This window comes from Dendropsophus ebraccatus, chromosome 15 (genome assembly GCF_027789765.1).
Source record: "Dendropsophus ebraccatus isolate aDenEbr1 chromosome 15, aDenEbr1.pat, whole genome shotgun sequence".
In the NCBI taxonomy this organism is placed as follows: Eukaryota; Metazoa; Chordata; class Amphibia; order Anura; family Hylidae; genus Dendropsophus; species Dendropsophus ebraccatus.
Genome location: NC_091468.1, coordinates 74,670,761 through 74,686,276, shown reverse-complemented (window position 1 = coordinate 74,686,276; position 15,516 = coordinate 74,670,761). Strand labels below are relative to the sequence as shown.

The following is a 15,516-nucleotide window of genomic DNA, read 5'->3' as shown; positions in this document are numbered from 1 at the left end:
TAGAATTCTCTCATAAACCACCAATGTCTTATAAAAGAACACAGAACTTGAGAGATCGCCTAGTAAAAACAGAGGTAAAAACTATGAGAACAGAACCTAGAAGATTTATGGGTCTCAGAAAGACTGGACGTTCCGTGCCTTGGATGTGTCCCGTGCAGAAGGGAGAACACTTCACACATCCACAAACAGGCGCCATCTACAAAATCACTATATATCTCCCATGTTATTCTGATTCTGTTATTTACATCTTATGGTGCCCATGTAAGCTTCTTTATGTAGGTGAAACAACCTACGAGGCCAAAACACGTCTCACACAACACCGATACACTATACGCAAGAATAAGACAGATTTACCAGTCCCTTAGCATTTTCTGGAGGCTGGTCACCAAGAAAAAGACTTACAATTCATGCTGATAGATCAAGTTCCCCCTCTACAAGGTGGTGGGGACAGAATTGCCAGATTAAAACGAAAAGAACTTTCATAGATTAAAAACACTAAAACCATCAGGCCTGAATGTAGATTTTGAGACCACACAAGATACTGTCATGTGCGATAATATGGATTGCCTATAGTGCACCACAATGCAAATCACACCTGAAGTTCAAAGTGAATACTGAACTATGTATAATTTCATTGTTACTCACATCATATTCTTTATATTTCAGATAATATGAATATACAAGCAGTATCACTTGGAGCAGCTAGCTGGATACTCACCATGGAGAATAGCAGCAAATACGTCCCTATCACTGCTTATTTTTGGATTCCCATATGCCTGGTTCTCCATCTAACTAACATTGACCAATTTCATGTATTTATTTCCATTTTTAGATACTTTTCATGTGCCATGTACATATTATTCAGCGGAGTGAAAGCTTAGAGCAGAGCCGCACAGCAGCCCCCACCTGCTTCAGCAAATCGTTTTTTACGTGGCTGATCAGGACTCCCTATACGTCATGTGGGATCGGACCCTAAGGCTAGGTTCACACTGCGTTTTCAGCATCCGTTTAACGGATCCGTTTTTTTTAACGTCCAGAAAAATAGGGTCAGCAACGTTTTTTTGTCCGTTTTGGTCCGTCCAAAAAAACGGATCCGTTTTTTTTTTATAATGGAAGTCAATGGAAAAACGGATGCACACAAATGAATCCGTTTCTTGCAATCCGTTTTTCATGCGTTTTTTGCAAAAAACAGATGCGTTAAACGAATGCTGAAAACGCAGTGTGAACCTAGCCTAACCGGGGAAGATCTGTGACCAGTTGGTGTTAATAGGAGGCAGCAGCGGTCAAATATGCCCTCGTATGTATGTAATGATGCATGTTGCGCTGTTCCCTTAACTTACATGGTTTCCATAACTTCCACCCAAGCTAGTACATCATTGGTCATTACTACGCATGCGCACATCGTGCGTTCCACCTTAGCGTGCGTGTCATGCCACCTTAGATGGAGTCCCGAGTATAGCACATCCCATAGACATCATTTGCTAGTCAGCTGACATCCGTGGTTAGTACAACGTAGCTGCTCCAAATTAGATCATTAGTATAATTAATATTATTTACACGATCATGCACTGTATGCTTACACGTACCTAGATGGACACTTATGTATTACTAGATATATTTTCACTTTTTTACCTGACACTATGAATTGGATTGTATGTTTTTGTAATTTAATAGATGATCACTGATTATGTCAATTGAAGTCACTTATGTATTTGCACATATATACCCCTGAAGGAGATTTTGTATTCACTTGCTTGAAAAAGGATCCTATGGATGGATCTGAAACGTTGCTACTGAGTGTATCCATGAGCCAATAAATCACCGTTTTGTTACACGACTTGAGAGTGCTGCAGTCATATCCTTCTTGTGGAATATCTGTCAGTATATACAGTGAGTACAGGGCGCTGCTGTCAGTATATACAGTGAGTACAGGGAGGTGCTGTCAGTATATACAGTGAGTACAGGGAGGTGCTGTCAGTATATACAGTGAGTACACAGGGCGCTGCTGTCAGTACATACAGTGAGTACACAGGGAGCTGCTGTCAGTATATACAGTGAGTACACAGGAAGCTGCTGTCAGTATATACAGTGAGTACACAGGGCGCTGCTGTCAGTATATACAGTGAGTACACAGGGAGCTGCTGTCAGTATATACAGTGAGTACACAGGGCGCTGCTGTCAGTATATACAGTGAGTACACAGGGAGCTGCTGTCAGTATATACAGTGAGTACAGGGAGGTGCTGTCAGTATATACAGTGAGTACACAGGGAGCTGCTGTAAGTATATACAGTGAGTACACAGGGAGCTGCTGTCAGTATATACAGTGAGTACACAGGGAGCTGCTGTCAGTATATACAGTGAGTACAGGGAGGTGCTGTCAGTATATACAGTGAGTACACAGAAAGCTGCTGTCAGTATATACAGTGAGTACAGGGAGCTGCTGTCAGTATATACAGTGAGTACACAGGGAGCTGCTGTCAGTATATACAGGGAGTACACAGGGAGCTGCTGTCAGTATATACAGGGAGTACACAGGGAGCTGCTGTCAGTATATACAGTGAGTACAGGGAGGTGCTGTCAGTATATACAGTAAGTACACAGGGCGCTGCTGTCAGTACATACAGTGAGTACACAGGGAGCTGCTGTCAGTATATACAGTGAGTACACAGGGAGCTGCTGTCAGTATATACAGTGAGTACACAGGGAGCTGCTGTCAGTATATACAGTGAGTACACAGGGAGCTGCTGTCAGTATATACAGTGAGTACACAGGGAGCTGCTGTCAGTATATACAGTGAGTACAGGGAGCTGCTGTCAGTATATACAGTGAGTACACAGGGAGCTGCTGTCAGTATATACAGTGAGTACAGGGCGCTGCTGTCAGTATATACAGTGAGTACAGGGAGGTGCTGTCAGTATATACAGTAAGTACACAGGGCGCTGCTGTCAGTACATACAGTGAGTACACAGGGAGCTGCTGTCAGTATATACAGTGAGTACACAGGGAGCTGCTGTCAGTATATACAGTAAGTACACAGGGAGCTGCTGTCAGTATATACAGTGAGTACACAGGGCGCTGCTGTCAGTATATACAGTGAGTATACAGGGAGGTGCTGTCAGTATATACAGTGAGTACACAGGGCGCTGCTGTCAGTATATACAGTGAGTACAGGGAGGTGCTGTCAGTATATACAGTGAGTACACAGGGAGCTGCTGTCAGTATATACAGGGAGGTGCTGTCAGTATATACAGTGAGTACAGGGAGCTGCTGTCAGTATATACAGGGAGTACACAGGGAGCTGCTGTCAGTATATACAGTGAGTACAGGGAGCTGCTGTCAGTATATACAGTGAGTACAGGGAGCTGCTGTCAGTATATACAGGGAGTACACAGGGAGCTGCTGTCAGTATATACAGTGAGTACAGGGAGCTGCTGTCAGTATATACAGTGAGTACAGGGAGCTGCTGTCAGTATATACAGTGAGTACAGGGAGCTGCTGTCAGTATATACAGTGAGTACAGGGAGATGCTGTCAGTATATACAGTGAGTACACAGGGAGCTGCTGTCAGTATATACAGTGAGTACACAGGGAGCTGCTGTCAGTATATACAGCGAGTACACAGGGAGCTGCTGTCAGTATATACAGTGAGTATACAGGGAGGTGCTGTCAGTATATACAGTGAGTACACAGGGCGCTGCTGTCAGTATATACAGTGAGTACAGGGAGGTGCTGTCAGTATATACAGTGAGTACACAGGGAGCTGCTGTCAGTATATACAGGGAGGTGCTGTCAGTATATACAGTGAGTACAGGGAGCTGCTGTCAGTATATACAGGGAGTACACAGGGAGCTGCTGTCAGTATATACAGTGAGTACAGGGAGCTGCTGTCAGTATATACAGTGAGTACAGGGAGCTGCTGTCAGTATATACAGGGAGTACACAGGGAGCTGCTGTCAGTATATACAGTGAGTACAGGGAGCTGCTGTCAGTATATACAGTGAGTACAGGGAGCTGCTGTCAGTATATACAGTGAGTACAGGGAGCTGCTGTCAGTATATACAGTGAGTACAGGGAGATGCTGTCAGTATATACAGTGAGTACACAGGGAGCTGCTGTCAGTATATACAGCGAGTACACAGGGAGCTGCTGTCAGTATATACAGCGAGTACACAGGGAGCTGCTGTCAGTATATACAGCGAGTACACAGGGAGCTGCTGTCAGTATATACAGCGAGTACACAGGGAGCTGCTGTCAGTATATACAGTGAGTACACAGGGAGCAGCTGTCAGTATATACAGTGAGTACAGGAAGCTGCTGTCAGTATATACAGTGAGTACACTGGGGGCTGCTGTCAGTATATACAGTGAGTACACAGGGAGCTGCTGTCAGTATATACAGTGAGTACACAGGGAGCTGCTGTCAGTATATACAGTGAGAACACAGGGTGCTGCTGTCAGTATATACAGTGAGTACACAGGGAGCTGCTGTCAGTATATACAGTGAGTGCACAGGGAGCTGCTGTCAGTATATACAGTGAGCACACAGGGAGCTGCTGTCAGTATATACAGTAAGTACACAGGGAGCTGCTGTCAGTATATACAGTGAGTACAGGGAGGTGCTGTCAGTATATACAGTGAGTACACAGGGCGCTGCTGTCAGTATATACAGTGAGTACAGGGAGGTGCTGTCAGTATATACAGTGAGTACATGGAGGTGCTGTCAGTATATACAGTGAGTACACAGGGAGCTGCTGTCAGTATATACAGTGAGTACACAGGGAGCTGCTGTCAGTATATACAGTGAGTACACAGGGAGCTGCTGTCAGTATATACAGTGAGTACACAGGGAGCTGCTGTCAGTATATACAGTGAGTACACAGGGAGCTGCTGTCAGTATATACAGTGAGTACAGAGGGAGCTGCTGTCAGTATATACAGTGAGTACAGAGGGAGCTGCTGTCAGTATATACAGTGAGTACACAGGGAGCTGCTGTCAGTATATACAGTGAGTACACAGGGAGCTGCTGTCAGTATATACAGTGAGTACACAGGGAGCTGCTGTCAGTATATACAGTGAGTACAGGAAGCTGCTGTCAGTATATACAGTGAGTACACTGGGGGCTGCTGTCAGTATATACAGTGAGTACACAGGGAGCTGCTGTCAGTATATACAGTGAGTACACAGGGAGCTGCTGTCAGTATATACAGTGAGAACACAGGGTGCTGCTGTCAGTATATACAGTGAGTACACAGGGAGCTGCTGTCAGTATATACAGTGAGTGCACAGGGAGCTGCTGTCAGTATATACAGTGAGCACACAGGGAGCTGCTGTCAGTATATACAGTAAGTACACAGGGAGCTGCTGTCAGTATATACAGTGAGTACAGGGAGGTGCTGTCAGTATATACAGTGAGTACACAGGGCGCTGCTGTCAGTATATACAGTGAGTACAGGGAGGTGCTGTCAGTATATACAGTGAGTACATGGAGGTGCTGTCAGTATATACAGTGAGTACACAGGGAGCTGCTGTCAGTATATACAGTGAGTACACAGGGAGCTGCTGTCAGTATATACAGTGAGTACACAGGGAGCTGCTGTCAGTATATACAGTGAGTACACAGGGAGCTGCTGTCAGTATATACAGTGAGTACACAGGGAGCTGCTGTCAGTATATACAGTGAGTACAGAGGGAGCTGCTGTCAGTATATACAGTGAGTACAGAGGGAGCTGCTGTCAGTATATACAGTGAGTACACAGGGAGCTGCTGTCAGTATATACAGTGAGTACACAGGGAGCTGCTGTCAGTATATACAGTGAGTACACAGGGAGCTGCTGTCAGTATATACAGTGAGTACAGGGAGTTGCTGTCAGTATATACAGTGAGTACACAGGGAGCTGCTGTCAGTATATACAGTGAGTACACAGAAAGCTGCTGTCAGTATATACAGTGAGTACACAGAAAGCTGCTGTCAGTATATACAGTGAGTACACAGGGAGCTGCTGTCAGTATATACAGTGAGTACACAGGGAGCTGCTGTCAGTATATACAGTGAGTACACAGGGAGCAGCTGTCAGTATATACAATGAGTACAGGGAGCTGCTGTCAGTATATACAGTGAGTACAGGGAGTTGCTGTCAGTATATACAGTGAGTACACAGGGAGCTGCTGTCAGTATATACAGTGAGTACAGGGAGCTGCTGTCAGTATATACAGTGAGTACAGGGAGCTGCTGTCAGTATATACAGTGAGTACAGGGAGCTGCTGTCAGTATATACAGTGAGTACACAGGGAGCTGCTGTCAGTATATAAAGTGAGTACACAGGGAGCTGCTGTCAGTATATACAGTGAGTACACAGGGCGCTGCTGTCAGTATATACAGTGAGTACAGGGAGCTGCTGTCAGTATATACAGTGAGTACACAGAAAGCTGCTGTCAGTATATACAGTGAGTACAGGGAGCTGCTGTCAGTATATACAGTGAGTACACAGGGAGGTGCTGTCAGTATATACAGTGAGTACAGGGAGCTGCTGTCAGTATATACAGCGAGTACAGGGAGCTGCTGTCAGTATATACAGTGAGTACAGGGAGCTGCTGTCAGTATATACAGTGAGTACACAGAAAGCTGCTGTCAGTATATACAGTGAGTACAGGGAGCTGCTGTCAGTATATACAGTGAGTACACAGGGAGCTGCTGTCAGTATATACAGTGAGTACACAGGGCGCTGCTGTCAGTATATACAGTGAGTACACAGGGAGCTGCTGTCAGTATATACAGTGAGTACACAGGGCGCTGCTGTCAGTATATACAGTGAGTACACAGGGAGCTGCTGTCAGTATATACAGTGAGTACAGGGAGCTGCTGTCAGTATATACAGTGAGTACAGGGAGCTGCTGTCAGTATATACAGTGAGTACAGGGAGCTGCTGTCAGTATATACAGTGAGTACAGGGAGCTGCTGTCAGTATATACAGTGAGTACAGGGAGCTGCTGTCAGTATATACAGTGAGTACACAGGGAGCTGCTGTCAGTATATACAGTGAGTGCACAGGGAGCTGCTGTCAGTATATACAGTGAGTACACAGGGAGCAGCTGTCAGTATATACAGTGAGTACAGGGAGTTGCTGTCAGTATATACAGTGAGTACACAGGGAGCTGCTGTCAGTATATACAGTGAGTACACAGGGAGCTGCTGTCAGTATATACAGTGAGTACAGGGAGCTGCTGTCAGTATATACAGTGAGTACACAGGGAGCTGCTGTCAGTATATACAGTGAGTACACAGGGCGCTGCTGTCAGTATATACAGTGAGTACAGGGAGCTGCTGTCAGTATATACAGTGAGTACAGGAAGCTGCTGTCAGTATATACACTGAGTACACAGGGAGCTGCTGTCAGTATATACAGTGAGTACACAGGGCGCTGCTGTCAGTATATACAGTGAGTACACAGGGCGCTGCTGTCAGTATATACAGTGAGTACACAGGGAGCTGCTGTCAGTATATACAGGGAGGTGCTGTCAGTATATACAGTGAGTACAGGGAGCTGCTGTCAGTATATACAGTGAGTACAGGGAGCTGCTGTCAGTATATACAGTGAGTACACAGGGAGCTGCTGTCAGTATATACAGTGAGTACACAGGGCGCTGCTGTCAGTATATACAGTGAGTACACAGGGCGCTGCTGTCAGTATATACAGTGAGTACACAGGGAGCTGCTGTCAGTATATACAGGGAGGTGCTGTCAGTATATACAGTGAGTACACAGGGAGCTGCTGTCAGTATATACAGTGAGTACACAGGGAGCTGCTGTCAGTATATACAGTGAGTACACAGGGAGCTGCTGTCAGTATATACAGGGAGGTGCTGTCAGTATATACAGTGAGTACAGGGGGCTGCTGTCAGTATATTCAGTGAGTACACAGGGAACTGCTGTCAGTATATACAGTAAGTACAGGAAGCTGCTGTCAGTATATACAGTGAGTACACAGGGAGCTGCTGTCAGTATATACAGTGAGTACACAGGGAGCTGCTGTCAGTATATACAGTGAGTACAGGGAGCTGCTGTCAGTATATACAGTGAGTACAGGGAGCTGCTGTCAGTATATACAGTGAGTACACAGGGAGCTGCTGTCAGTATATACAGTGAGTACACAGGGAGCTGCTGTCAGTATATACAGTGAGTACACAGGGAGCTGCTGTCAGTATATACAGTGAGTACACAGGGAGCTGCTGTCAGTATATACAGTGAGTACAGGGAGCTGCTGTCAGTATATACAGTGAGTACACAGGGAGCTGCTGTCAGTATATACAGTGAGTACAGGGAGCTGCTGTCAGTATATACAGTGAGTACACTTACTAATACTTTGTACTGACCTATTTTACTATAAAGTGGCCGACCCCTTTAAGGATATCTGTGCTGCACAGAGTTCCCTCCGTCTTGATGACTGTGTTGCAGTGCAATGGCAACAATTTCCCCGAAAGTACTGGGAGCCATGTTGGCTTGCATCTGTCTAACTATCCTGGGTTGAGGATTCCAACCAACTCCCCTTCTCTAGATGTTCTCACCTTCGCCACCAACGCAGCAATATTTTCACCTGACGGGAAAGACCAAATGTTTAGTCCAGGAATAAGAAAGAGGACTGCAGACCTCTACCACTAGGATGGGTGCTCTTGTTAGCAATAGGTTCTTCAACCGATTACCATGGAGAGATAGGCCACGGCACAGTGATTTCCGTGGATAGATAGGCCACGGCAGAGGGATTCATAGATTCATGGAGACACGGCACAGGGATTATCATGGAGAGATAGGCCACGGCACAGGGATTACCATGAATAGATAGGCCACGGCACAGGGATTTCCGTGGATAGATAGGCCACGGCAGAGGGATTCATAGATTCATGGAGACACGGCACAGGGATTATCATGGAGAGATAGGCCACGGGACAGGGATTATCATGGATAGATAGGCCACGGCAGAGGGATTCATAGATTCATGGAGACACGGCACAGGGATTATCATGGAGAGATGAGCCACGGCACAATGATCATTATGGATAGATGAGCCACGGCACAGGGATTACCATGGATAGATAGGCCACGGCACAGGGATTATCATGGATAGATGAGCCACGACACAGTGATCATTATGGATAGATAGGCCACTGCACAGTGATCATTATGGATAGACGAGCCACGGCACAGGGATTACCATGGATAGATAGGCCACGACACAGTGATTTCCGTGGATAGATAGGCCACGGCACAGTGATTTCCGTGGATAGATAAGCCACGGCAGAGGGATTCATAGATTCATGGAGACACGGCACAGGGATTACCATGGATAGATAGGCCACGGCACAGTGATTTCCGTAGATGGATAGGCCACGGCAGAGGGATTATCATGGATAGATAGGCCACGGCAGAGGGATTCATAGATTTTTGATCTCCTCCACTACCTGTAATCTCTTCCCAGGGTCAGCACATTTGTCTGAGATTAGACGCTGAAGGGTTTCATGGACTGGGAACACCAATGGCCTTAGGTCCTGCAATCCTCTCATCCCTCGGTGTGACCTCCTCCTGAACCTTCTCCATCCCCCAAGCACTCCTCACAGCTCCAATAACAGGGGTTTTATACCTTCAGAGGTAAATAGATCCTTTATGGCCACTTCCTGGTTTTCCGATTCATCTGAACTAACGTCCATTGTGTCAGACAACTGACCTGACTCTGACGTGGAGTCACATATCAGGAAGTGTCCAGAGCAGCAGCGAATCCCCATAGAAAACCTCTCCTGCTCTGGACAGTTCCTGACATGGACAGAGGTGGCAGCAGAGAGCAGTGTGTCACACTGGGGAGAATACACCACTTCCTGCAGGACATACAGCAGCTCATAAATACTGGAAGACTAGAGATTATTAAATAGAAGTAAATGACAAAATCTATATAACTTTCTGACACCAGTTGATTTAAATGAAAAAAGTGCCCCTTTAAATAAATATTTTTGTTCTTTAGAATTAACGGCTACAAGAAGGACCAGGCCCATCATATTTATTATACATTTTATGCTTCAAGTGTGTCGGGATGTGAGAGATTGTAATAAGTGTTACACGACTAATGCTTAGAAAGCTCTAATAGGTTTATTTACCAGGACACAATCCTCCTCCCACCAGTACGTCTGTACGCCGCCACCTCTACGTCCGTACGCCGCCATTACTTTCTCTGCATAGTTACACTGCTTGGACACACACAGGGTTATAAGGTAAATGGTGAAGCCGTACCGTCATCTTCAGAAGCCTCCTCCGGATTACTCTCACTGTCTGCTTCATACCCTTCTTCCTCTCCAAAAATACTTAACTTGCAAGTCTGGGTTTCATCTGCCCCCTCGGACACGTCTCCTTGCTGTAACACCAGCTCCTCAGTCTTCTGGACCTATCCGAGGAGAGAGACGTCTTACAGACAGATACGTACCATACATGATGATGAAGCCGCACGGACACAATCTACCTGTCTGCCCAAAAGTACAAAAAGGGGTAAACCGGCTGATCGCCCTCAGGGGCTGCAAAGTCCGCATAGACTGTATTTATGGCTTGATAAGGCCCGTCTGCTGGTTAACGTGCCCCCCCCCCCTCCAATGATTAAGGCGCACCCCCAATGTCCCACCCCAGTCACTGACTGGATGAGAGGCCAATCCATCAGCCGGGTCGTGATGTGTACACCCCGGAGCCTGGCGGGGGTCCCGAGGCCGATCCCGCCACTCACCACAGGCACAGGGAGAGGTAAGCTCAAACATGTTAACAAATTCCGCCCTGTCGGCTGCAGGATTTTCCGTTTCCCCAAACTACTTATTTAAAGGAGAAGTCCGGAATTTTTTTTTATTAAAGTATTGTATTGTCCCCCAAAAGTTATACAAATCCCCAATATAAACTTATTACAGGAAATGCTTATAAAGGGCTTTTTGCCTGCACTTACTACTGCATCAGGGCTTCAAGCGACTCTGTACCCACAATCTGACCCCCCCAAACCACTTGTACCTTCGGATAGCTGCTTTTAATCCAAGATCTGTCCTGGGCTCCGTTCGGCAGGTGATGCAGTTATTGTACTAAAAACAACTTTTAGGTTACAAACCCACTTGCCGGATCTGCAGCGAGTCTCCATGCTGCGTTTTTGCCGGGAGACTCGCTGCAGATCCCGGCCCTATACTTTCATTAGCAGAGAAACTCGCAGCAGGGATGTACATCCCTGCTGCGATTTTGTCTGCAGCCCGCCCCATTAACCCCCCGGCCGCCAGACATTATACATTACCCGGTCCCCGTTCCTGCTTGCTTCGGGGCTCCCGGTGTCTTCACGGCCCGCCCGGCGAATCAGTGCGCTGCGGCGGGGCAGCGCACTGATTGGCCGGGCGGAACGTGCCGGGAGCCGCTGAAGCAAGCAGGAGCCGGGATCAGGTAATGTATATCCTGCCCGCCCCCCTGCAGCCCCGATCGCCCCCGGCCGCACGATCGCCCCCAGCCCCGCAGCCCCCGGCCGCACGATCGCCCCCAGCCCCCGGCCGCATGATCGCCCGCAGCCCCCGGCTGCACGATCGCCCCCAGCCCCCGGCCGCACGATCGCCCCCAGCCCCTGGCCGCATGATCGCCCGCAGCCCCGCAGCCCCCGGCTGCACGATCGCCTGCAGCCCCGCAGCCCCCGGCCGCATGATCGCCCGCAGCCCCCAGCCCCGCAGCCCCCGGCTGCACGATCGCCCGCTGGGGGCGATCGTGCGGTCGGGGGCTGCAGGGCTGCAGGGGGCTGCAGGGGGCTGCAGGGGGCTGCAGGGCTGGGGGCGATCGTGCGGCCAGGGGCTGCGGGGCTGGGGGCGATCGTGCGGCCGGGGGCTGGGGGCGATATACATTACCTGATCCTGGCTCCTGCTTGCTTCAGCGGCTCCCGGCACGTTCCGCCCGGCCAATCAGTGCGCTGCCCCGCCGCAGCGCACTGATTGGCCGGGCGGGCCGTGAAGAGACCGGGAGCCCTGAAGCAAGCAGGAACGGGGACCGGGTAATGTATAATGTCTGGCGGCCGGGGGGTTAATGGGGCGGGCTGCAGACAAAATCGCAGCAGGGATGTACATCCCTGCTGCGAGTTTCTCTGCTATTGAAAGTATAGGGCCGGGATCTGCAGCGAGTCTCCCTGCAAAAACGCAGCAAGGAGACTCGCTGCAGATCCGGCAAGTGGGTTTGTAAGCTTAAACTGGCAGCCCTGTGCCCTACAGGAGTGGCCTAGATTGTATATGCATTAGGCTGGCACAACCTCTCCGTCCCTCCTCCCCGCCCTCCTCATCATAAGGAATGCTCCAGGCAGATTGCCTCCTATTCCCCACCTGTGTGAATACTGAACATGGGCTGGATCGTTAAGGACCTATGCAAATGTTCAGCATGGAGAAAATGTTCCAGTGGCATTCCTAATTATGAGGAGGGTGGGGAGGAGGGACAGAGGGGTGGAGCAAAGTTAGGGCACAGATACTCCCTTAGGGCATGGGGTTGTAAGTTTAAAAATTGTTTTTTGGACAATAACTGCATCACCTGCCGAATGGACCCCAGGACAGATCTTGGATTAAAAGCAGCTATCCGAAGGTACAACAAGTGGTTTGGGGGGGGTCAGATTGTGGGTACAGAGTCGCTTTCACTGCCTGGATAACATGGTTATGTCACTTCCTGGATAACATGGTGATGTCACTCCCTGGATAACATGGTGATGTCACTCCCTGGATAACACGGTGACGTCACTCCCTGGATAACACGGGGACGTCACTTCCTGGATAACACGGGGACGTCACTTCCTGGATAACACGGGGACGTCACTTCCTGGATAACACGGGGACGTCACTTCCTGGATAACACGGGGACGTCACTCCCTGGATAACACGGGGACGTCACTCCCTGGATAACACGGGGACGTCACTTCCTGGATAACACGGTGATGTCACTTCCTGGATAACACGGTGATGTCACTTCCTGGATAACACGGTGATGTCACTTCCTGGCTCACATGGTGATGTCCCTTCCTGGATAACATGGTGATGTCACTTCCTGGCTCACATGGTGATGTCCCTTCCTGGATAACATGGTGATGTCACTTCCTGGATAACACGGTGAGGTCACTTCCTGGATAACATGGGGATGTCACTTCCTTGATAACATGGGGATGTCCAGGAAGTGACATCACCGTGTTATCCAGGAAGTGACATCATCGTGTTCTCCAGAAAGTGACATCATCGTGTTCACCAGAAAGTGTCATCATCGTGTTCACCAGGAAGTGACATCACCGTGTTCACCAGGAAGTGACATCACCGTGTTTACCAGGAAGTGACATCACCATGTTCACCAGGAAGTGACATCACCATGTTCACCAGGAAGTGACATCACCATGTTCACCAGGAAGTGACATCACCATGTTCACCAGGAAGTGACATCACCATGTTCACCAGGAAGTGACATCACCATGTTCACCAGGAAGTGACATCACCATGTTCACCAGGAAGTGACATCACCATGTTCACCAGGAAGTGACATCACCATCTTATCCAGTATAAATATAAATAAATATATATATATATATATATGGATATCAGTGGACAAAGGTTTATGTTATAGCGCCTTAAGTCTTTGCTTCCACTAACCTTTTCACTTTGTGTCTCATAGGGATCACAGAGTAACAGGAAATCAGACACGGCCACTCGCAGAAGACAGTCACAGATATTGGCTGATAGTTTGGTCTCAAGGACTTTTGAATGAGAAAGCGAGTCGTGCACGGCGAGCATGATGTGCTGGATCGGGAGATTCTGCGGGAAAACAGGACGGGAATCAGCAAATCACAGCACTTACTTTCTAATCAGGCAGCTTATTTTGTCTGGTAAAGGAGAACTCCGGGCTAGGGTGAAAGTGCTGGGGAGGATGAAAGACGTAACATGCTCTCCCCTCCCCCGCACTGGTGCCGGTATCCTGCAGCTCCAGTCCCGGGGGGAGGAGGGGGGGGAGAGCACGGGGGAAGGGAGGGGGAGAGATGGGGGAAGGAAGGGGGAGAGATGGGGAGACCCGGGGGGGGGGCGGGGGGGTATGAGGGATGGGAAGAGCACGGGGGGGGGGGGGGAGCGGGGGAAAGGGAGGGGGAGAGCATCACGTCTTTCATGTCCCCGACACTCTGCCCTGCCCAGCCCAGAATTCCTCCTCCTTAAATAAAAAAAAAGAGGGCACCGAATTACAACTCTATAATATATATAAAATAAATTTCTAATAATTTCTATCAAACATTTCCCCCACAGAGCACACGTCGGCCGTACAATAAAGTTATTCGTTGTTGCTTATTTCTCGCCCTTTTTATATGTGTTAATGACGGGGACGCTTTACTACAACCTGCTGTGGACTTTACGAAAAACACAAACTGACACTTAAAGGGGAACACCGTGGAAAAAGAGAAAGGGTTTTAACCCTTTAAGGACGGGGACAATTTTCGTTTTTTCCTCCTTGTGTATATACGGCCATACATAGCACTTGCATTTTTCCACCTAGAAACCCACATGAGCCCTTATCCTTATTTTTTGCGTCACTAATTGTACTTTGCAATGACGGCTGATTTTTTGCATTAAGTCACTGCGAAACCAGAAAAAAATTATATGTGTGGTAAAAATTAAAAAAAAAACCTGCATTTCTTTTATTTGGGGGGACTGTGTTTTTAAGTCATTCGCCCTGGGGTAAAACTGACTTGTTATGCACGTTCCTCAAGTCGTTACGATTACAACGATATATAACATGTATAACTTATATTGTATCGGATGGCCTGTAAAAAATTAAAACCATTGTCAACAAATATACGTTCCTTACAATCGCTCCATTCCCAGGCTTATAGCGCTTTTATCCTTTGGTCTATGGGGCTGTGTCAGGTGTCAGTTTTTGCGCCATGATGTCTTCTTTCTATCGGTACCTTGATTGCGCATATACGACTTTTTGATCACTTTTTATTAAATTTTTTCTGTATTTGATGAGACCAAAAATGCGCAATTTTGTACTTTAGGATTTTTTTGCGCTGACGCCGTTTACCGTACGAGATCAGGAATGTGATTAATTAATAGTTCGGGCGATTATGCACGCGGCGATAGCAAACATGTTTATTTATTTATTTATATTTGTAAAATGGGAAAAGGGGGGTGATTCTGACTTTTATTAGGGGAGGGGATTTTTACTAATAACAATACTTCTTTTTTTTTTTTTTTTTTTACACAAATACTAGAAGTCCCCCTGGGGTTGGGGTTAGTCCCCCTGTGGGTTGGGGTTAGTCCCCCTCCCTGGGGTTGGGGTTAGTCCCCCTCCCTGGGGTTGGGGTTAGTCCCCCTCCCTGGGGTTGGGGTTAGTCCCCCTGTGGGTTGGGGTTAGTCCCCCTCCCTGGGGTTGGGGTTAGTCCCCCTCCCTGGGGTTGGGGTTAGTCCCCCTCCCTGGGGTTGGGGTTAGTCCCCCTCCCTGGGGTTGGGGTTAGTCCCCCTCCCTGG

General features: G+C 48.0%; 1 protein-coding gene across 1 annotated transcript in view; it reads right to left on the bottom strand.

The window, feature by feature from the left end:
• LYST (lysosomal trafficking regulator) overlaps positions 1–15,516 on the bottom strand; it is a 442,781-nt gene that overhangs the window by 321,156 nt on the left and 106,109 nt on the right. The window contains exons 5-6 of the mRNA XM_069954584.1: positions 13,654–13,815; positions 10,274–10,424 (exon numbers count right to left, since the gene is read on the bottom strand). Coding sequence (XP_069810685.1) covers positions 10,274–10,424; positions 13,654–13,815 — 313 coding nt within the window. The remainder of the gene's footprint in view (positions 1–10,273; positions 10,425–13,653; positions 13,816–15,516) is intronic.